Consider the following 22,117-nt stretch of genomic DNA (forward strand, 5'->3'; position numbering starts at 1 on the left):
TTGAATGCCAAACAGTTCCTAAATCGGTTCCCACAAGTCTTTGGCATTGTCAAAGCCCATCAGCTGAACCGCTACCTTATGCATCATAGAGTTGTACAACCAGTCCAACAACAACTGATCCACCGTAATCCATACCTCATATTGAGGATTAATGCTTCATTCGACAGAAGTGCTAACCGAGTCATCAGACAGAAGTTGAGAGCTTAAAGCTCCATTAGTATTCTCATTAGTCATTGTCAAGTTATCACCGGACACGGGAGGGAGAAATATGAGAGGACAAGGATTCTTACCAAATAAATGGCCTTCAAGCTTATAGCTCTAGAGAATAGGTAAGGCAAGAGTTTTACACAACATGTAATTAACTTTTTCAAGCTTTGTGTTGGCTATCGATTCAGAAACTGATTGAGCGGCTGATTGTTGAATTTGGTTGTTTCTTGACCAACGAACGTATTGACGTTTGCCATTAGATAGCTCTGATACCAAGCTAAGGATTTACAGCTTTGAATTGAGGGAATTTCTCAGAATATTTTCACTTGATGAATAGAGAGGCAGCCATGACCTTTAAATATCCAGAGAGCCCTAATTTAGGGGTTGAAAAAATAAAGAATAAGAATAATGAAAAAGAATACAGGTGGCCAATAACAAAAAGAAAGAGGGAATAGGAATCTTTTAACAAATTATAACAAATTGTAAATGTTAACCACTTTTCTCATACGTGGCCTTTCATTTTGCCGTGGCATTCCTTATGAGGATTTGGCACTTTTGACTTATTGACCTCTTCCAACGTGGCATTTTCCCTAATATAAAGGAGGGAGCAAGAAAGAAGAAGAGTAAGAAAAAAATTACAAAACAAGTTTTATTTTTTTTAAAAAAATTAATAATTTAATATTTATATTCTTTTATAATTTAAAATTTAGATTTTTTTTTTAAATAGGTGTCATGTCAGATAGTTAGTGATTAATAGAAAAATTGAAAAAAAAAAAAAAAAGACTTAGATCTATTTGGATTGACTTGTGAAAAAATATTTTTAAAAAACTCATATTTATTTAAACACTTTTGATAAAGTTGATTAAAATACACTTGAAAAACATTTTTGAGTGATTATCCAACACTCCAATTTCTCACAAAATGACTGATTTTTTAAAGTAAACTTCACGTAGAGATTTTCATCCCCATCAAATCCTTCGTTTTTCATGGGGATCAAGGTGGAAATTCAATGCAAAGAATTTGCGAGGGTTGGGTTTCAACAAATAATTATTTTCCATTTAATTTTTTTAATAAAAAAATCAATAGAATTTTTTTTATAAAAAATTCAATTAATAGTTAGTTTTCCCCTCTAAATCCTCATCTAAATGGTTAATTACTGATAAATCCTTATTTCCATTTAAATGGTTATAAATACTCATTTAAATAGTTAATTCCTAATTTAAAAAAATTCTTAAACCTCTCAACTGAAATGAAATAAAATAAAAAATCATATTAAATTATTTACTCATCCATATGCATATCTTTGATATATATAGAGAGAGAGAAAGAGAGTTTTGTTATGTAAAAATGAAAATAGCCAGGTGGATATATATATTTATGGACACGTAGGTAAACATCAACTTAGGTTTACGCGTAAGCAAGAAAATTGGAGTTAGTGAAAAGAACGGCGGTTGGTACGTGGGCTGGGCCGCCCATGGGGGGTATTTTTGTCAATATACGGAGAAATTAACATCCCATGGGTCCCACCAATCACGTGGTAAGGAGGCTCACTCCCAATTCTCAAAACGAGACAAATGATTGGTCATTCAGGAATCCCCTTCAATCTCCTCTCCACCAATTATCACCCATCGCCCACGTGGTACTCTCCTACTGGCTGTCCCCACCACTCCATTTCTTATAACACAACGCCTTCATCTTTCCATCGCTACCCATCGCTGTAGCGTTATCAAATCCCCTCTTCACTCAATCTATCTATAAATACATTATATAATAGAATCTATTTCCTTTTAAGACCTAGATTGTTTATAATATAATACAAGATTTAATATGGCTGATTCTTCTGCTGCTTACATTCATATGGTAACTAATTCATTCCCCTTTCATTTTTTTTTTTTTTAAATATTTCTTTCTTGGTTTTTCATTAGATTAATCCCATTTCTATAACATATATAAAAAAAACTTTATTATTTCCTTTTGGCTCATAGGTGCAACACTTGATTGATAAGTGCTTGATCTTTCACATGAATAAAGAAGAGTGCATCGAAGCTCTCTCCAAACACGCTAATATCAGTCCCATAATCACTTCCACTGGTTCGTTCACATTTTTTCTTCTCTTCTCTTCCATTTCTGACGATGCTCATGTAACATCGACAATAGGGAAATTATGAACGTATTTCGAATTTATATCTAGTGATTATTAGTCATTTTGTTATTACAGTGTGGAAGGAATTGGAGAAAGAAAATAGAGAGTTCTTTGAAGCTTATTCAGAGTCTATGGGAAGAAATGATAGAATATTGGCTGAAGAAGAGACAAGGCAGTTGATCCAAAGGATGATGTCTAAACATAGTGATGACTAGCTAAATATTTGATCTATGCACATGCATGCATCCAAGTACCTACTGATTATGACTTTTTTATTTACTTTTTTTGTTAATTTTTTTTATGTAGACACATGTTAAAAATTGAATATATATATATATACACATACAAATATTAGCATAAGACCATTTATAGAATTTTCTTTTTACTTTTATGATAGTGCATTTTCTCTCTATTTAACATTATTGACACATAATCAAATGATATTGGGTAAATTATTATTTTAGTCCATACTTTGAAGTTAGGCCGATTTTAGTCTCTATGTTACTTTCAATAAATCTTAACTTTAGTCCATCAAAATTAATTTTTATTGTAAGTGGTTAAATAATAACAATAATTTTCATAAAAAGAAATATATTACATGAGTGTGTTTTTAAAATTTTATAGCAAAAATGTTAATAAATAACGAAAAATTTATGAGTCAAGAATAAACCATCATTGAGGATTAATAATTTAAAACTTATTGGAACTACATTGAGTAAAATTAGACAATTAAAAGTATACGGCCTACAAACTTTAAAGTATATAGGGAGATTTTAACCTATTTTATTTTAGAGCCCACGTTATTAATTAAATAATGTGTGTTTCATGGCAATTAATTAATGGGAAAAGTATAAATATTTTTTTTTCTCATATTCGTAGTACCGTAATGTTGTCATTCTTGTCAAACATAAGGGTAGTTATGTAATTCAGCCGTGTTCGGTGATGCCATATGGCAAGTAATGATTAGTTTTTAGACCTTGACAATGTTGACTATTTAATTTTATACAATAATATACATTTACAACGTATGAATTTTTAATTTTGGATAAATTTTGAAGAGTAATTGAGATTGTGACATAAGACTCTTCTCCTATCGTCCAATATTTGTTGAATTGAAGGGCAAATAGGGCTTGACTCGACATTTGTCTTTAATAGTTATTGATGTTCATGTGACAATAAAGAAATATAAATGAAGCAAAATAATGTAGGGGGACAAGTAGCTTTCTTGCCATCTAAATCATGAACTTTTTTTTTTCTAAGAACTATCGAATGTGACTTTTTATAATTTAAATTCAAGTTTGCTAGAATCTATTCGTGAATTTAGATTGTCGTCTATGATATTTAAGTTATGTTGATTAATGATATTGTTCTATCTTGTTTAGAAAATGAAACGAAATAAAATAAGTTCCATTAATTATCATGAAAAATAATCAAAATAAAAATCAATCGAAATTAAATTAAATGAGGTTATAACGTTATTCGTTTATTAGGATTTATCTAGAATCATAATCAAACACATGTTAATGTCGTTAGTTTACTAGAATATATCTTTTGAAAATTGGTATAGGAATCAAACAAATAGCCTAGAATATTCAAAATGGATGATAACTAATCTGACCAAACTTATTCCATTTTTACATTTTATCAACACCTTTATTCTAATTCGCTTAAAAGCAAGTGGAGCCATACTTCAAAGAAGAAGAAGAAAAAAGTAAAAGTTGTATGAGACTTACAATCTCAAGTATATTATCATGCATAACATCAGTTCTAGCTCCAAAGAATTTCATACTAAAAATTGGTCAAATGGTATTGTAGAACAATTCTTTAGCAAACTATATAAAGACCCCAATTATTCAAACAACTAAAGGAATATTTTTGCTATATGTGTAGTTTTTCTCATTGTATTATCTAGAATTATTTCATGAGCATGACAAAAGTATTGATCAAATCAAATATTAAGGATCTCATTAAAATTTAAAAGTATGGTTTACAAAGGGAAATGTTGCAGACCATTTCTTTATATTGCAAATCTTTCGTACAATTTTACCTCAACTAAGTCACACATCAATATATATTTTATTGCAACTTTTAATAAATTTGTAATGACATTAATTATTTGAAATTTAATATCGTTGCTTGTTGCATAGAATGTTGAATAATGAAGATCGAATAAAGTGTTCTATTTACGACAAGTTTTCCAATATTAAGTCCAAATGCAAATTTACACTACAAGAATTTTGGTTATTTTCAAAGATATTTTTCTCGATGATCAAAACATCGTCGGCGATTGTAACCTCTCCCGATGGTAAAAATAAGGGGCCGGCATAAATTTTTATCCCAATGGTCTACGAAAAACTATCGGGATTTTAAATACTCCCCGACGGTCACCTAAGAAGCCGTCAGGCTTATTGCACTTTTGCCCAACGGTTATATTCAATCGTCCGGCTTTTTACTCTCCCAGCGGAGCGGTGTGCAATAACCGCTGGGAGTTATTATTTAAGTCCGACGGTGGTCAATTATTCGTTGGACAAGGTGTGCAGTATACAAAACCCATTTACTGGAACTTTTATGTTATCCTAACGGTACTAAGACTACCGTCGAAATTTTCTAATCAAGCCCGACGGTTTCATGTAACCGTTGGATATTCTAAGAGACTTTTGAAATTTGGTGAATATAGGCCAACTGTTGTATGGTTGATCGTCAGCCGTTATGAACTATATCCTGACGATCTTCAGTCAACCATCAAGTATTTGAATTTTGGCTGAAGGTGATTAGTCAACCGTCAAGGACTCGAAGAGTCTTTTTGGAATTTGGTGAACTTTGGCCGACAGTTGTATCAGACCACCGTCGAGATTGCGAGTCTTTTTAGAATCTGGTGAACTCCAGTCGATGGTTGTGTCAGGCGACTGTCAAGAGTTCCAATATATCCCAATAGTGGTAGTCAACCATCGGAGACTCGAAGAGTCTTTTTGGAATTTGGTGAACTTTGATCGATGGTTGTATCAGACCACCGTTAGGATTGCGCATCTTTTTAGAATTTGGTGAACTTCGACCGATGGTGGTTAGTCAACCGTCAGGTACTCGAAGAGTCTTTTTGGAATTTGGTGAACTTTGGCTAACGGTTGTATCAGACCACTGTCGGGATTGCGAGTCTTTTTAGAATTTGGTGAACTTTCACCGACGGTTGTACCTGACTACCGTCGGGAGTTCAAAGTTCCACCGACGGTGAGTGGATGACCGTCGGTAGTTCTCAACTATATCCTGACGGTCTAGCAGACAACCGACGAAAAAAAAGTTAAATATAAATAGTGATCCCTGATTCTTCTTCTTCCCCCTCTCGATTTCGTTCGCATCTGTTTTCTCTCCGTCAATATTCGTTCGCATCTGTTTTCTCTCCGTCAATATTTCTTCCCTCCGTTCTTCTCTCTGCCGATATTTCTCCCGTCCGTTCTTCTCTCCGCTGATTTCATTCGTCCATCCCCCTTGAGTGTTCGATTTCTCCCCTCCATTCATCCCTGATTTTCCCCTCGTCGGATAGGTAACTCCGATTTTCCCTTCTCCGGACTGGTTTTTTTTATTCTGATTTTGTTAGCTCTATTATACATAAATAGTTTGAAAGTTGTCTGTTAGCTTTATTATCAAATGTTCATTAATAAATAGTTTGAAAGTTGTAGGTTACACACTTATTTCCTTTTCATTTCATAACTTACATATTGTTGTATAACATATATATTATTGTTTACATAGGAACAATGGTAGGTCATATGGATGAGAAGGCAATACTGGAGTACTTACAGTCCGAGCATATTGGCATATCATCCTCGTGGGAGATAATACAGGTAATTTTAGATCCACATTTGTATATAAACTAATGTTCCATTAAACTAACGACGTATAACTTCTTCAGAGTCTGGTTGTATGACTACCAGGGCTGGACGTGGATACTCTCGAAATATTGATCTAGATAAATATGTTCAACAATTTGGGAGAATTCCTATCAAGGTCGACCCTGAATGGGAGAAACCAACTGGCAACAATGCAACGAGGTTTAGCAATGCTATTGGTACCAACGTTCAAGAATCTTTTTCCGTTCATTATGGATCATGGAGAGAGGTACCAATAGAAACACGAGAGCTTATTAAGGGTCAATTATTGGTAAGATGGTCAATTTATGTTTTACAAATTATCTATGCATATAGGGGTGTACATAGTCCAGGTTGGGCCGAGTTAGAAGATTTTTTGTGGACCAACCCAAAAATTCGGGTTGGCTAATAATGAACCCGTTCTTTTTTGGAGGGTCAACCCAACCCAACCCAAAATTTCCGGGTTGGGTCACTGGTTTTTTTTTTTTTTTTAATTTGACTATTTTTTTCCGTTCTTATATATATATATATTGGGGTCGGGTCGGGTCGGCCCGACCCTAAAATGGGGTAACCCTTGACCCTGTCTCTTATACACATCTAGATGTGTATAAGAGACAGCTTTTATATATATATATATATATTCGGGCGGGTTGGGTCGACCCGACCCTGAAATGGGGTAACCCTTGACCCAACCCGAATTTAATATTTTTTAACATTTTTAACCCAACCCAACCCAAAATAAAATCTAACCCAACCCAACCCTTGCAGTTTGGGTTGGGTAGTCCGGGTTGGTCAGGTTACCGGATTTTTTTAACACCCCTATATGCATCGGTTTCCATACTAATTAATTTTTCTTTTCTTTCTTAATTCAGAATAATTTTGTGTTAGACTTGACCAGTAAACTGGTCAATGATTTCATCGATGAACAGATGAAAAATTCGTTCAAAAAGTATAGGAGGAAGTATGTGTTTATATAACTAAATAAGATGGATGCATATACAAGTTTATCAAATTAATGCGTTGAAGTATGTGTTTATATAACTAAAATAATAAATTAATTACAAGCTAAAGGTGGAATGAAGGAAAGTGAATATGAAGGAACGTTATGTAAGTGTGATGCGTTGAATGTGATAATGATGGTGATGCATGGAAAGTGTGAACGGTGAAGATGATGCGTGGAATAATATAGTGTTTACAACACAGATGAAAGTAACGTGTGTTGAAGAATGTAGGAATTCAGTTGATGAAGTAGGGTTGAGAAGGTTCATTAATGTCTAAATAAGTAATGCACAAGTATCCCGTTCATGTCCTTAATTTATATAATGAAAATCTTACCCCTCTTTGTTTTAAGCCACATAAACTCTATCTCTAGGACCATGCTTGAGTTAATTTGGACAAAAGGTTAACTTTATCTATAAAATTACTTCTTTTCTTGTTTAAAGAGTTCCACAACCACTTATTGTCTCGAGTAGTTGACTATTTCTACTTAAACCGATTGATTAGATAGATTTAAGCAATAGATTAAGCATGCATTAAACAAGATGAACTTTAACTTATACATAATTCATGAGAATGTTACTTCATTCTTCCCAACCTATTAAGAATTTAATTGCTTATGGTGGAAGGAGATGAAAGCATGAACCAATAAGAAGTAGAAATCATGATTTATATTAAAATATAAAGTTTTTGGTCTCAATATTCAAATACAATTTCAAGTGAAACAAAGTAAAAATGTAAAGATAGAAGATGTTAAGCTGTCAAGATCAATTTCTTACTCCCTTGGCTCTAATGGTTGACTGCTCCTTTGTACTAGTGGTGGAGATGGATGATGATTCTCTTAATTAGAGAAAAATGTTGAGTTCTCACTCAAAATTTTCCAAGGATCAAGTCGAGAGGTTGAAGAAAGTGGGAAGAGACTTTGGCAGAACTTCAGTCAATTTCTCAACATAAGGTCCACCACTTTAAATTGAAATCGTTGGGCTATTTATAGGTGTCAAAAGGAATGTTCTTTACTTCATTCTAATGATTGTCTGACACCTTTGCATTTAATTTCATGCCCTGCTATGCCGACTGCACGCGTCATAGATTCATTGGCTCTACCGTGACTATCTTAAATCAGCTACCAATTTGCATTTTGATTTGACTGCCACCACCATGTGTGTATCGTTTCCTTTCTTCATGATTCTTCCAATGCATGGTTCTTTGTGCCTTCAAGTTGGGGTTGATTTGAGCTTCTTTTATGCATCCAACGACTACAGCTTTAACTTTGCAAATTTTCAACTTCTTTTTATCAAAATCCTACATTCAAAGATGTTAGATTGATAATTTTCAGGAGTTTATGTTTTGTAAATACTTGAACATGGAGCCTTTCCTTTTTTACGTGATTTCATCTTTAAGTTGATGCATTTTCTATAAAAAATAATAATAATAATAATAATAATAATAATAATAAAAATAATAATAATAATAANTAATAATAATAATAATAATAATAATAATAATAATAATAATAATAATAATAATAATGGTTCTAAATAAAGAGTTACAATAACTTCGATTTCTACAAGTTATCAAATATATATGGATAACCTTTAATATTGTTTGTTTTTTTTACTTATAATTCTTTCTGTTTTATTCTTATTGAGAAAAAAATCCCATTGATATATTTTAATTAAAACAAGAATTATTAGTACAATTTACCTTAACTATAGTAACATTTTGTTGTTCTATGTTTTATTGAATAATTTTAAGATCTTACCATCAAGCCATTTTTGAAATAGTGAAGTTTTTGTCATTAATTATGTAAATTTATGGTTACTTATATTACTTTATTTTTTCTTATTAATATATATATAAATATATGTTATACTTCCAGGGATGATTTTTTGCTCTGCTGTAGGAATCTACCGTTCTTTAGGTATGGACTAGAAATGAAGCAAAAGGGGAGGGGAAAAAAAAAGAAATCAATATTTAGGTACAACCCAGAGTGCATTTAATTCCATGCTTCTCTTTCATACACAAATAATAATAATAAATCGTTTAAAAGAAATTGACACATGATAATTTATATTAGACAATGGCTTAAACGACAAACAAATAAGTGCAGCACAAACAACACATCTAAGTAATTCTCAAAAGAACAAAAAAAAATCCATTACCATCACCACCCTATATTCCCACTTCATCCCAATATTCTTAATGTCCATAAATGATAAATGTTTGACCATTAAAGACTGTGTTATAACATTTAAATTTCATCAAAACTTGAAAACTAACACGAATAAAACATAGGCATTCTTAAAGATGAAGCATAGTGATATTACACTGTTCCATTGGGGCACACACGAAAAATACACTATTTATTGAGACATAGGAAGATAGCAAGCAACCACAACTACATTCTCAGGATTAAATCCCCCAATTAATTCATAACTTGGGATGAAAACATCTCTGGATTCATGCAGAATTCAATTTGCGCTCCCATCCAGCAATTACATATTTGGGGGCAGCTTTCGTCTTCACGAAAGATTCTTGAGCAAAAAGCAACTGCAAAATCCACAATCCCACCACAAAAAGTTCATTAGCCAATGCATCTATTGCATTCTTTTTCACCCCGAAACTGGTTCCCCCCACCCAATTAGGATTGAACAATTATCGATACCGATAATCTCGAACTCTAAGTAATTAGATGAACTCACATCCCCCTCATTAGGATTAAATTTGATTTGTGCATGGCAAACTAAACTATAGAATAACAAAGCTTATCCTATTGATCCTCCATCAATTAGACACACCCCATTACTGCAGGTTTGAGTTTAGTTGAGCAGAAACCTGCTTATTATAATTTTGTATTCTTGAATTTGGAACTTTGTATATGGAGCATTAGTCTTATTAATGAAAAGTTCGTTTTCGTTTCAAAAAAAAAAAGTTGAGCAGAAACCAACCTGCATAATAGGTTTCAAACTGCAGGCAATCTAAGAAGCTAGCAAAGTCTAAGCAAAGAGTGAATAAACAAAACTAATAACCAATATAAATCTGATACTGGCTTTAAAGGATGTAAATGAATTAAAAGTCACAAGTTATGTAGCGGTTGTGCGACAAAATCGTACCTCTTTGTAGGAGATTAAACTGGCTAAGTCTTTGGGGATAGACCACTTCTTAAAATGGTCAAGAGTAACATCAATATGGTACAACTTTGGTGCCAGACTCAAATCAACAGCAGTTACCTTCTCTCCAGCGACATAAGGACCCTGGCACCATGTGAAAATGCCTTAAAAGAGGATAAAATGATACACACTTTACAATAGTTGTTCCACATATTACACATACATACACGAGCCTTAAGATGATCATCGAGCGCCTTCAACTCTTCAAGGAAAGCCTGCTCTGAACCATCATTTGGGTCCTTGCTTTTCAAGAATTTTACAAAAGCACCAAATAGCTTTGATCCCCTATTAGCCAAAGGAGAGGACAATTTCTTTCAGAACAAAAGCATAATTTGTGATTTAGTTGAGGAAAGCCTTCACAATTACAATCTTGCAAATACCACATTCGGAGTACTGAATTAGGCGATACTATTGACGAGACAAATAATATAAAGAGTACAAATTCAAGCAAAACACATACATAGATCACGAGTTTATTTCAACCATCGTTATAAGTTCAATCTCAACATGGGAACATGTCCTAATCATGCAGTAAATTCTTGTTCCATGACATGGCATGTCAATAGTAGAATAAATTCACTCTTTCTTTATTGATTAAAACGTAGAGAAATAAAGAATTCGGGAAAATCAAAATAGGATTCATGATGTTAATTATTCATCCAAAACCGTTTGAATTTAGAGGTGTTTTTGGAGTGGTTTAAAAAAAAGTGCTCTTAGCAATAGTATTTTACTTACTCAGACCTCGTTTGGTAACTATTTGGTATTTTGTTTTTGTTTTTGAAGATTAAGCCTATTTCATTCACATTTCTTACAATGATTTGCATCTTTCTTAAGTACAATGGTTGAATTCTTAGCCAAATTTCGAAAACAAAAACAACTTTTAGAAAAGCTATTTTTTTTAGTTCTCAAAATTTGGTTTGTTTTTTAAACCATTAGTGAAAAGCAGATAACAAAAAAAGAAATTTGGTGGTAGTGTCCATAGGCTTAATTTTCAAAATTAAAAACAAAAACAAAAAACAAAATGGTTACCAAACGGGACCTAAGCGTTTAATAACAAATTACTTAAATGTTCGGTTTTGGGTTAAAGAGTTAGATATCTTAAATTTACCATGACTCATCAGCTTAAGCTTCCAAGCCAATCGGTGGTATAACATGGTATCAAAGCAGGAAGTTCTATGTTCGGACCCCTCTAATGTCATCCACAATTAATATTGATTTCCATATGTTGGGTTTTCAAATTTTCAAGCCCACAAGTGAAGGGAGTGTCAAAGTGTTGATATAATTAAATTTACCATAACTCATAAAATGATATAACAATTTTAATAAAAGTACTCTTTAGCTTTACACTTTAGTTCTTTCCCATCAATCACTTACAAAATCAAATGAACACCTACCATTGAGAGTGGAATGTTGACCCGACCCTATTCAAACTCGAGAATTTGGGTGTCTGTAAGCCAAAAAACACTTTACAAGTACATTTTCACAAAGCATTTTACAGTACATAAACTTTTTTTTCTCAAAACCCTTTTATGTTACTCCAAAACATGGTGATTTCAGGTGAGAGGTGTTCTCAATCCTTCAAGATTTCCTCCGTCATTAATACCAAGGTATCTTACAAAGAAGCTTTAAAAAAAAACTCTCTTTTGGCCACTAATGACCTCCCTCACACCTTTCCAACAGAAGCCACAAAAAAGGATCCTCCTCTCTCTTCATTTGAGCTAGCAACTTTTTACCCCGAAAAAGCTGAAGAGAGGTCACCTACTTCGGATCGATTAGTCCCTCCCAACCAAACAAAGCCATCCTTGCTGTAGAAAACAAAGAACAAGGCCAAACACTTTGGTACATCAAAGGTTGGTTCCAAGTTGGAAAATCAAAGTTAAAATTTGAACAGTGGAGTACTGAGGCTTTTTGCAGGGAGGTGAAGCTACCCTCTTATGGGGGTTGGATAAAGATCCATAACTTACCTATTGATCACTGGTCTTATGATACATTCAAGTTTATTGGAGATCTATCGGAGGACACGTTGAGACATCAAAGAAGACTTTGGCAAGAATGGACATGATGGCAATTTGTTTAAAGGTAAAAAAGAACAAAAATGGTTTTCTTCCAACCAACATTCATCTCCCCTCCACTTCAACATTATTGCTGAATGTTCAAATCGACCCTTTTTCCGAAGCAAGCCCTTACATAGGCTACATAGCAGCTGTTCAAGGGAAAATTCCTCAACTGCTAATCTGTCGGAGAAGAAACCAGAGATTGATCAACAATGCCCGGAGTTATCTGCTTCCAACTCAAGAATTCCCACCGGAAAATAATTCGATTTTGGTGAACAAGGTGTAAGGCCACCAATTATAAATACATATGAACGAAGGGGTAAGAAAGTAATTATAGAAGAAATGGGGGATTAATGAGAATTTTGTTAGAAAGTGGTTAGATGTGGGACCAATTGAAGGGGAGGATAACGGTTTTAAAAGGAATGTTGTGGGGGAAGGGAAGGTATCTCGGATTTGGTTAGGCAAGAATTGCTAAAGGAGGATCCAGCCCTCTGGTATGCTGGAGTTGTTTTGTCAATTTTCTGCTTTTCTATTTTCCATCTTGCTTGTAATGTTTCTTTCCTCAAGAGGTATATAAATAAAATCATCAGAGGTTCTTGGGAGATTTGTGGCTGTTGTAGGAATTTCTTTTGCAGGATTGAAGGGTTCTTACAAATTGGTATCAGAGCCGGTCAGCTCTAGGAAAGACGAGCAGGAAGAAGAAGGAGATGGACGAGAAAGTGGAAGGACACTCAAAGAGTATAGCCGAGTTATGAGAAGGGGTGAACGAAATGAAGAAAATCTTGGAGAAGATCATGGCGACCGTGCAGTACTTAGCTGAAACACGAGAAAAAGAAGGTTTGGTCCTTACAACAGGCTCTCAAAAAACAAAAACCACTAAAGGAGGAGAGGAAGGAGAGAGTTCCCAGCCTCAAGCAGCTGGAGGAACGGTTGACCGAAGTAAATACAAGAGGCTCGAGATGCCCACTTTTGCTGGAGAACATTCGGATTCTTGGATTTACAGAGCTGAGCATTTCTTCGAGATTCATGAACTAACGGATGAAGAGAAAATGAAGGTGGCGATCATTGCCTTCTCAACGGAAACGGTAAATTGGTTCAGATGGGTCCATAATCGAAGACCTATCCAGACGTGGGACGAACTGAAACACCGGATGTTCGAACGCTTCCGACCCAGCCAAAAAGGTACGCTCCTCTCCCGATTACTTCGAATCAAGCAGGAAAGAACTTATGAAGAATATCGAAAGGAGTTCGAGATGTTTGTCACGCCGATACTGGAGACAACTTGAGAAGTGTTGGAGGAGACATTCCTTAATAGACTAAAATTCGAGATTAGAGCAGAGGTAATTAGTCGACATCCGATTGGGCTAGATGCGTGCATGAAAGAGGCCCAAGCGATTAGTGATTGAAACGTTGCCCTACAAACAGTAAAAGGGGTATCGGGCTCGGCCCAAGCGACGGCCCAAAAGGAGTCATCCACCCTCGTTAACCCAAAGACAACTGGAGGTCCAACGGAGAAATAATTTCAAAAGCGCGGTATTACCAAAAAAAGGTGAAATGGTGAGGCGGGAGAGGACATTTCGAAGATTCACATAGGCAGAGGCCAAGAAAGGAAGGGAGAAGAGCTTATGTTTTCGTTGTGATGAAAGGTATCCTCCAAGGCATCAGTGCAAAACCAAACAGTCACAAGCGATGAACCTGATGATATTCCAAGAAGAAGAGGACGCAAAGGAGGAAGTGGGGGAAGAAGTGGCTGTAACAACCAAAGTCAATGCGCTGGAAGTAGCCGAGAACATCGAAATCGCTTTACGGTCAATCTTGGGCTTATCAGGGAAGGGAACGATGAAACTCAAAGGTACACTAGCAGGGCGAGAGGTCGTAATCATGATCAATTGTGGAGCCACCCACAACTTCATACATCAAAAGTTAGTCCACGAATTAAACCTTTCTCTAACGGAGACGACTAATTATGGTGTCGTGGTAGGCAACGGAGAGGCGATCAGAGGCAAGGGAATTTGTAAAGCTGTAGTGGTGGTATTACTAGAGTTAACAATCACAGAAGATTTCCTTCCATTGGAGTTAGGGAGAGTGGATGTGATTTTGGGAATGATTTGACTATGTAATATGGGTTATATAGAAGTTCACTGGCCCACGTTCACGATGACATTCACAACAGGGGATCAGCGAATCGTTCTTAAAGGAGACCCCACCTTGACAGCACAAGAAGTTTCGCTTAAGGCACTAACCCAAACATAGGAAAAGGATGATTTAGGCTTCGTGGTAGAATTGCAGCCTCTTGAACCCGAGCCCTTGGAAGAACTGATAATCAAAACAAAAAAAGAGGAAGAAACATAACTAACAAGTGACGTCCAAGAGTTATTGGAGGAATTTCAGAACATTTTTGAACCACCAACATCTCTCCAGCCCAAAAGAGCCATGGATCAATGGATAATGACTAAGGAAGGAGAAGTTCCAATTAATGTAAGACCATATCGGTATAGTTATGATCCAAAAAACAAGATAGAGACCTTGGTAAACGAGATGTTAACTGCAGGACTCATACGCCCCAGCCATAGCCCTTACTCTAGCCTTGTCCTATTAGTCAAAAAGAAAGATGGAGGATGGAGATTTAGTGTGGATTATCGGCGGCTGAATCAAATTACCATAGCTGATAAATATCCCATCCCCATGATCGAGGAACTTTTGGACGAGATCCATGGATCGATAATATTCTCCAAGCTAGATCTGAAATCCGGATATCATCAGATAAGAATACACGAACCAAATGTGGAGAAAACAGCTTTCCGAACTCACGAAGGGCATTATGAGTTCTTGGTGATGCTATTCAGGTTGACCAATGCTCCCTCAACATTCCAAGCCTTGATGAATCAAATATTTCGACCGTTCTTGAGAAAGTGCGTACTGGTTTTTTTAATGATACTCTCGTCTATAGTTCTGATGAAGACACTCACATTAAACATTTGGGAACGGTGATGAATGTTTTGCAAGATAATCACCTACATGCCAACTAGAAGAAATGCCAATTTGGGCAAAGAAGGATCCAATACTTAGGCCGTTGGATCTCAGCGGAAGGGGTAAAAGCAGATGGGGAGAAAATCCGAGCAATGCTGCAGTGGCCTACTCCAAGGAATCTCACTAATTAAGGGGATTTTTGGGGCTGACTGGTTACTACCGAAGATTTTTCAAAAGTTATGGGAATATGGCAACACCCTTAACAAAATTATTACAGAAAGATTCCTTCAAATGGACTGGCGCAACCACGGACGCATTCGAGGAGCTGAAAACAGCAATGGTGACATTACCCGTATTAGCCTTACCATTCACCATCGAGACAGATGCTTCAGGTTTGGGCTTGGGAGTTGTGCTGATGCAGGAGAATAGACCCATAGCCTACTTTAGTCAAGCGTTATGAGTGCGAGCACAAGGGAAATCCATATATGAAGGGGAATTGATGGTTGTGGTCCTATCGATTCAAAAATGGAGACCTTATTTGGACGCAAATTCACGGTGTACTCGAATCAAAAGGCACTCAAGTTCTTGGTAGAACAGAGGGAAATACAACCACAATATCAAAGATGGTTGACTAAGCTACTAGGCTATGATTTCAAGATCATATATCAACCGAGGCTGAACAATAAAGCAGTCGACGCCCTCTCTCGCATGCCAGCCACGGTGGAATTGACCACCCTAGTTGTCCCCTCGCTACTCATTGCTCAAGTTGTGCAACAGGAAGTGGAAATGGATGAAGAGCTAAAAAAGTCCAAAAACAGCTAGAAAAAGACCCATCGAGTATTAAGAAGTTTTCCTTATCACAAGGAATCTTGTTTTACAAGAGGAGATTAGTCATATCTAAAGCCTTTACTTATATACCAACCTTATTATCCACATTCCATGACTCGGTAATGGGAGGACACTCAGGTTTCTTGCACATGTATAAGCGTTTGTCAGGAGAATTATACTGGAAGAGCATGAAGGAAGATGTCAAGAGGTACGTGTCGGAATGCTTGGTATGCCAAAAATATAAAACAGAGTCCCTTAGTTCCAGCAGGGTTGTTGCAACCATTACCCATTCTGGATAGGGTGTGGGAAGATATTACCATGGATTTCATAAAGGGATTACCTAAATCTCAAGGGAAAGATATGCTGATTGTAGTTGTCGACAGGCTAACCAAGTCTAGTCACTTCATCCCTATAAGCCACCTGTTCACAACAAAAAGCATAGCTGAAGTATTCATTTGGGAGGTAGTTCACCACCACTAGTTTCCTCGATCAATTGTATTGGATAGAGACAAGATTTTCATTAGTAGTTTTTGGGTTGAAATATGCAGAGTACACAATGTGGCATTAAAAAGGAGTACAGCTTTTCACCCTCAAACAGACGGGCAGATGGAGCGAGTTAACCGTTGTCTAGAAACATACCTCAGATGTTTTTGCAATGAGCAACCCAAACAATGGTACCATTCTATCCCTTGGGCCGAATATTGGTACAACACTACTTTCCATTCTTCAATTAATATGACCCCGTATACGGCAGTCTTTGGGAGACCTGTTCCACCTCTAATCTTTTATGGTGACCGGAAAAAAACCAATGACCCCTTGGAACAACAATTGATTGAGAGAGATAAAGCCCTAGTAGCCTTGAAAGAACATTTACATTTAACCCAAGAAAGGATGAAGAGGTATGCAGATCAACATAGGAGAGAAATACAGTATGATGTGGGAGATTTAGTATTCCTCAAACTCAGACCATACAGACAATGAACATTAGCTAGACGACGATGTGAGAAATTTGTTCCGAGGTTCTTTGGTCCATACCGAGTATTAGAAAGAGTAGGAATAGTGGCTTATCGATTGGAACTACCAGAAGGGGCGAAAATCCATACTGTTTTTCATGTTTCACAACTAAAAAAATGCATTGGGCAATGGGTGCAAGTACAAACTCAGTCACTTGACCTTTCGAATGATTTCGAGCTGCAGATGATACCAAGAAATTCTACGATGGAATACTGAAATGATGAGGGAAGAATGGTTAATAAAATGGAATAACTACCCGGAGAGTGAGGCCACATGGGAAAGCATGAAAGGAATGAAGCAACAATATCCTCAATTACACCTTGAGGACAAGGTGACTGAAAAAAGGGGGTATTGTAAGACCACCAATTATAAATACATATAAACGAAGGGGTAAGAAAGTAATTATAGAAGAAATGGGGGATTAATGAGAATTTTGTTAGAAAGTGGTTAGATGTGGGGACCAATTGAAAGGGGGGATAACAGTTTTAAAAGGAATGTTGTGGGGGAAGGGAGGGTACCTCGGATTTGGTTAGGCAAGAATTGCTAAGGGAGGATCCAGCCCTCTGATATGCTAGAGTTGTTTTGTCAATTTTCTGCTTTTCTATTTTCCATCTTGCTTGTAATGTTTCTTTCCTCAAGAGGTATATAAATAAAATTATCAGAGTGAGGCTCTCTTCTTGGGAGATTTGTGGCTGTTGCAGGAATTTCTTTTGCAGGATTGAAGGGTTCTTACACAAGGACACTCACACAACCCCTCCATTTGAAAGTTGTACAAATCAATAGAAAATCCCAGTCCCATTAGTCAAATTATATTTCCAAAAAGACTCATTTTCGTCTGCAACTAACCCAGGTTTTCAGACCATCCAAACTGCTTTATCATCCCAAAAAACTACCAATCAGCCTCCTTCTTTGCCTGATTTTCCGCCCAAGGAGACTCCCAAAAATTATGACATTTCCCATCCATCCTTATCTATTTTCCCTGACAGCTCTTCATAAATTCTATTTCTTTTGGTCCCATCATTCCTTTCTCCCACACAACCTCCCTTACACACACAATCTCTTCCTTCCTCTTTTACAGAACTTTCCTCTTTCCCCAGCCTTTTCTGCACCTTTGACAAACCCGAAGCATTTTGCAACCATACAACCAACTAAAGATAAATTTCACCCTGGAGTTCAGCATTCTGCAGCCATTGTGGCTTTGCCTTTTGATGCTGATACAGAAAATGACCTTTCCAGCCCCATTCCTACTCCGCCAGACTCTCCTTATTCATCTTCCATTTATGAGCCTCCTGAAGCACAATGGTATGATTTCATCCCTCCTCCAATAGATAAGCCTTCAATCCAGGACCTCATTTAATTGCATTGGCTCCTTGGTTCAGAGACAGGGAACTATGTATTATGGCTATCCCCAAAAAGAAAAAGAACAACAAGCATTTGGTGTAGCAAAAGAAATCCGGAACTCGAAATGCTCGATCTCTTATGAGAAAAAAGCTACATCGTTGCTTAGAGAGGGGTCAATATCAGCTTGATCCCTTGCAAGCTCGGTGCTCTCCCTTCATCAAATGGTTGTTTTCTCCAACTCGGTTTCAACCAGACGTGGTTATTGTTTTGATTGCTTATAGAGTCATCTGTGGTGCATTTCGATTGCTTTTTTCTTCTCATATTAGGTTGTATATGATTGATGTTCTTTGAATTGTTGTTTTGTTTGGGTTTGCCCTTTTGTTTGTAATCAAAGATTGGGGGGGATCTTGCATTGTCAATCCAGGTTACATCTTTCTGTTTTCTCTCCTTTTTGTTGTCCCCCTCCCCGTTGGTTTTTGTTGTATCTATATCTTTTACTTATCTTTTACTTGGTGTTCCCTTTGGTACATCTTGTATCTCTTTATGGGGCTTTTCTGCTATATATCTTTGGATCAATTCCCCATTTTTATTTATAATTTGCCCCTCTGCTAGAGGTAACAAGCTCATGCTACCGAGCTCAGCCTCATTTTGGTAATGGATATCCAGATCTTGAACATATCTAATGCCTTAATGTAATACAATCATGCCCTCCCAATAAAAAACACTTAAGTGCCTCTGAAATGAAGACTATTGTTTTGAATAATTGGATGAAAGAAACAATTGGATCAAAAGAGACCAGGTGGTGATAAGGAAATGCTTTCGAGTTTGGTGTTTTGGCACACGTTTCCTCCATGGTTTCCCACGTGATTTTTTACATATTCTCTTTCAATCCTTGGAATCCTCTGTAAATAATGTTTCTATCAATGAAATTCTAGTTTTGAAAAACCAACTACCCAACAGTGACTCCATAGGAAAAGAAAAGAAACATGGTTTCCACAAATCACAAGACAAATTCAACTTCACTACAACAAGACGGGACCAGACAGAAAGGTAAAACTAGAAGGCAGTGAGACATAAGAAAAATGGACACATCAAACAAACACAAACACAAAGTAACAATCATCCTGCCCCACAGGAATTATCACAACTCAACAAACAAAAACTTCAAATATGAACAGTTGAAAACAGTTGTCAACATAAAAGCACAGAAAACAGCAAACACAACACACAGAAGGCATAAACTTCATACATTAAAACATCCTCAGACATGGAACAAATGATCAAATCAGAAAAGGGTTAAAGATAAACAAAAAGGCTTACACAGAAGAAAATTCAGGAGGAGTAACAAGAGAAGGCTCTGGATACTTCTCCTCAAGAATCCCCACGATGACATCAGAATCAGGAACCCATTTGTCATCAAACTTCGCCAGCGGAACCTTCCCTTCTGGGCTCACTTCCAATAACCTGCCAAAATCATCAACAATTCACACACAACCACATTTGCTTAACACCCTCTTTCTCCAGCTGCAATCCAAATGGCAAATACAAGCCAAATTTCGAGATATTACCAACTGGGTTTGTCGGACAGATTGACGAGAAGCAATTTATAAGGAACTTTCTTCGCCTCCAAAGTTAAGATAACCCTCTGGCAGAAAGGGCCTGCAAGAGAAGAAAACAAACCCTCAAACGCAAAATTGCAAAAAAATGAAACAAATTTCTAAAGATGAGAGGGAGGAGAAAGAAGAACATACAGTCCCCAAGCACATCAGGTGCACCAGTGGCAGCCTTGACCGCAAGTTCGAGAACCATTTTCGTTATCAGAATATTTAAATCTGGGAATTGCTGAAGAAGAAATTTGGACGTGAATGGCGATTAAGCGAATATGGGTATATATTGAAGTTCTGTGCCCTCTTTACGGGTGGGGGAAAATTTCCAGCAATTACCCATTTGATAATGATAATCATTTTTTGCGTTGATCATGCCTTAAAAATTTTCAAATGAAAAAAATGAAATTAAAAAGAAAGTTTCTTTGATTATTGATCATGACCATTGAATATGAACCACGTATGCCCACGTTTTGAAGTGTATTGTCACAGAGTGTCTAAAGTGTCGATTCCCTCACTCTTCTAAATTAAAATAAATAGTGTCATTAAATAAAAGTTGAAAAGAAAAAAACGTGGGCAATTTTGAACCAATTTGCAAACATAGGAATAAAGTCAAAGATACAAATGAACTCTTTATGTGAGTTGGGGAAAAAAAAAAGCAAATAATATTTTAATTTTATTATTATTATTGCTAAAGTGAGCTTACTGTTATTGACATGATATTCTTCCCTCAGGTTAGAGGTTCAATTTCTCATCCTCTACTAAAAAAAAAAACCTTATTATTATAATTATTATCGCCATCATCATCAATAGGTTTTGTTGATGTCCAAATTTGAACAGAGGAAATGTACCCAATTTATTTGAAGGGGAGAAGAAAGTGGCACCTACACATCGCTATGTATGGCATGTTTACATCAGAGATTAAAATAATGTGGAAGCTAGGGAGTTTGAGTGTAAGATTCAAAGTTACTTCATATATAGCTATAATGTTGTATTTATAGAAGTGGTTGACCTAGGTTGCTTTTGTTGGAGTTAGCAAGCAATTTGCGGAAGAATTCAGGATCATTAAGCACTCTAATTCATCAATTTTAGCATCAAACTAAGCATGTTAATAGAATATCAAGAGGGTTTCAAAATAACTCACTTTTGAAGACTTCAATCTACGAAATCAGCTGCAATCTCCTCAGCGACAAGGTGTAGACCACCAATAGATCTTCCCTGCTATTCCTTTGGACCTTAGATTGAGTTGTGGGACTCAAAATGAGTAGAATTTGCAGGGACTTTGGAGAGGAGAAAATCACTAGTTTTCTCTTAAGTTGAAGAACATTTTCGTCTACTAAAATTTCAGGATTTGTATGGCTTCCTCTCAGCTCAAAAATTCTGAGCTTTTGTTATGTCTCATCATACAATCCTGATTGCCCACAAATAGGACAGCTACTACTTGATTTTAATGTGGAATGGTGACTCAATTGGAAAGCATAAAGTGGGATAAACCCACTTCTTTTTCCATTTTTCAAATTTCCAATCTTCTTTATTGATTCAAAACTTGAAAACTAATTTTTAAATTTAAAATTTAATTTATTTTGAAATCAAATTTCAAAATTTTGGAAAAAAGTTGTAAAACTTATTTTACCCCTGAGAATACCTTTTGTTCTTTAAGTCCCACCGATCCTCTAATGAATAATTGGTTTGTGATTTAATCATCAAACTGAGTCTCTCTCGAGTCAATGAGAGGGTGGAGTCTGCAATGCACCCTTGCTTGGTGCTTCGCCATACTACTGCCCCTCCGTTAAGAATGAACACTGATCCTGATGTGGATTTCCTAGAATCCTTATCAGTCTGAAAATCAGAGTCTGTGTATCCCGTAAGGATCAAATTCTTAGAACCATACACAATCATGTAGTCCCTCGTGCTCCATAGATACTTA

General features: G+C 36.2%; 2 protein-coding genes across 2 annotated transcripts; one reads left to right on the forward strand and one right to left on the reverse strand.

Moving 5' to 3' along the window:
• Positions 1-1,907: 1,907 nt before the first annotated feature.
• Positions 1,908-2,739, forward strand: LOC120081903. Its single transcript, XM_039037082.1, has 3 exons — positions 1,908-2,067; positions 2,193-2,298; positions 2,426-2,739. Exons 1-3 carry the CDS (start codon positions 2,035-2,037, stop codon positions 2,563-2,565), a joined length of 279 nt encoding a protein of 92 aa, XP_038893010.1. The 5' UTR covers positions 1,908-2,034; the 3' UTR covers positions 2,566-2,739.
• Positions 2,740-9,393: 6,654 nt separating this feature from the next.
• Positions 9,394-20,536, reverse strand: LOC120081792 (glutathione S-transferase DHAR2). The gene is made up of 6 exons (XM_039036961.1): positions 20,338-20,536; positions 20,155-20,245; positions 19,907-20,050; positions 10,547-10,664; positions 10,323-10,463; positions 9,394-9,759 (listed from the first exon to the last, which is right to left on the reverse strand). The coding sequence occupies exons 1-6, from the start codon at positions 20,393-20,395 to the stop codon at positions 9,670-9,672; spliced, it is 642 nt and encodes a 213-aa protein (XP_038892889.1). The 5' UTR covers positions 20,396-20,536; the 3' UTR covers positions 9,394-9,669.
• Positions 20,537-22,117: the final 1,581 nt, after the last annotated feature.

The sequence above is a fragment of the Benincasa hispida genome, chromosome 7 (assembly GCF_009727055.1).
Source record: "Benincasa hispida cultivar B227 chromosome 7, ASM972705v1, whole genome shotgun sequence".
Lineage (NCBI taxonomy): Eukaryota > Viridiplantae > Streptophyta > Magnoliopsida > Cucurbitales > Cucurbitaceae > Benincasa > Benincasa hispida.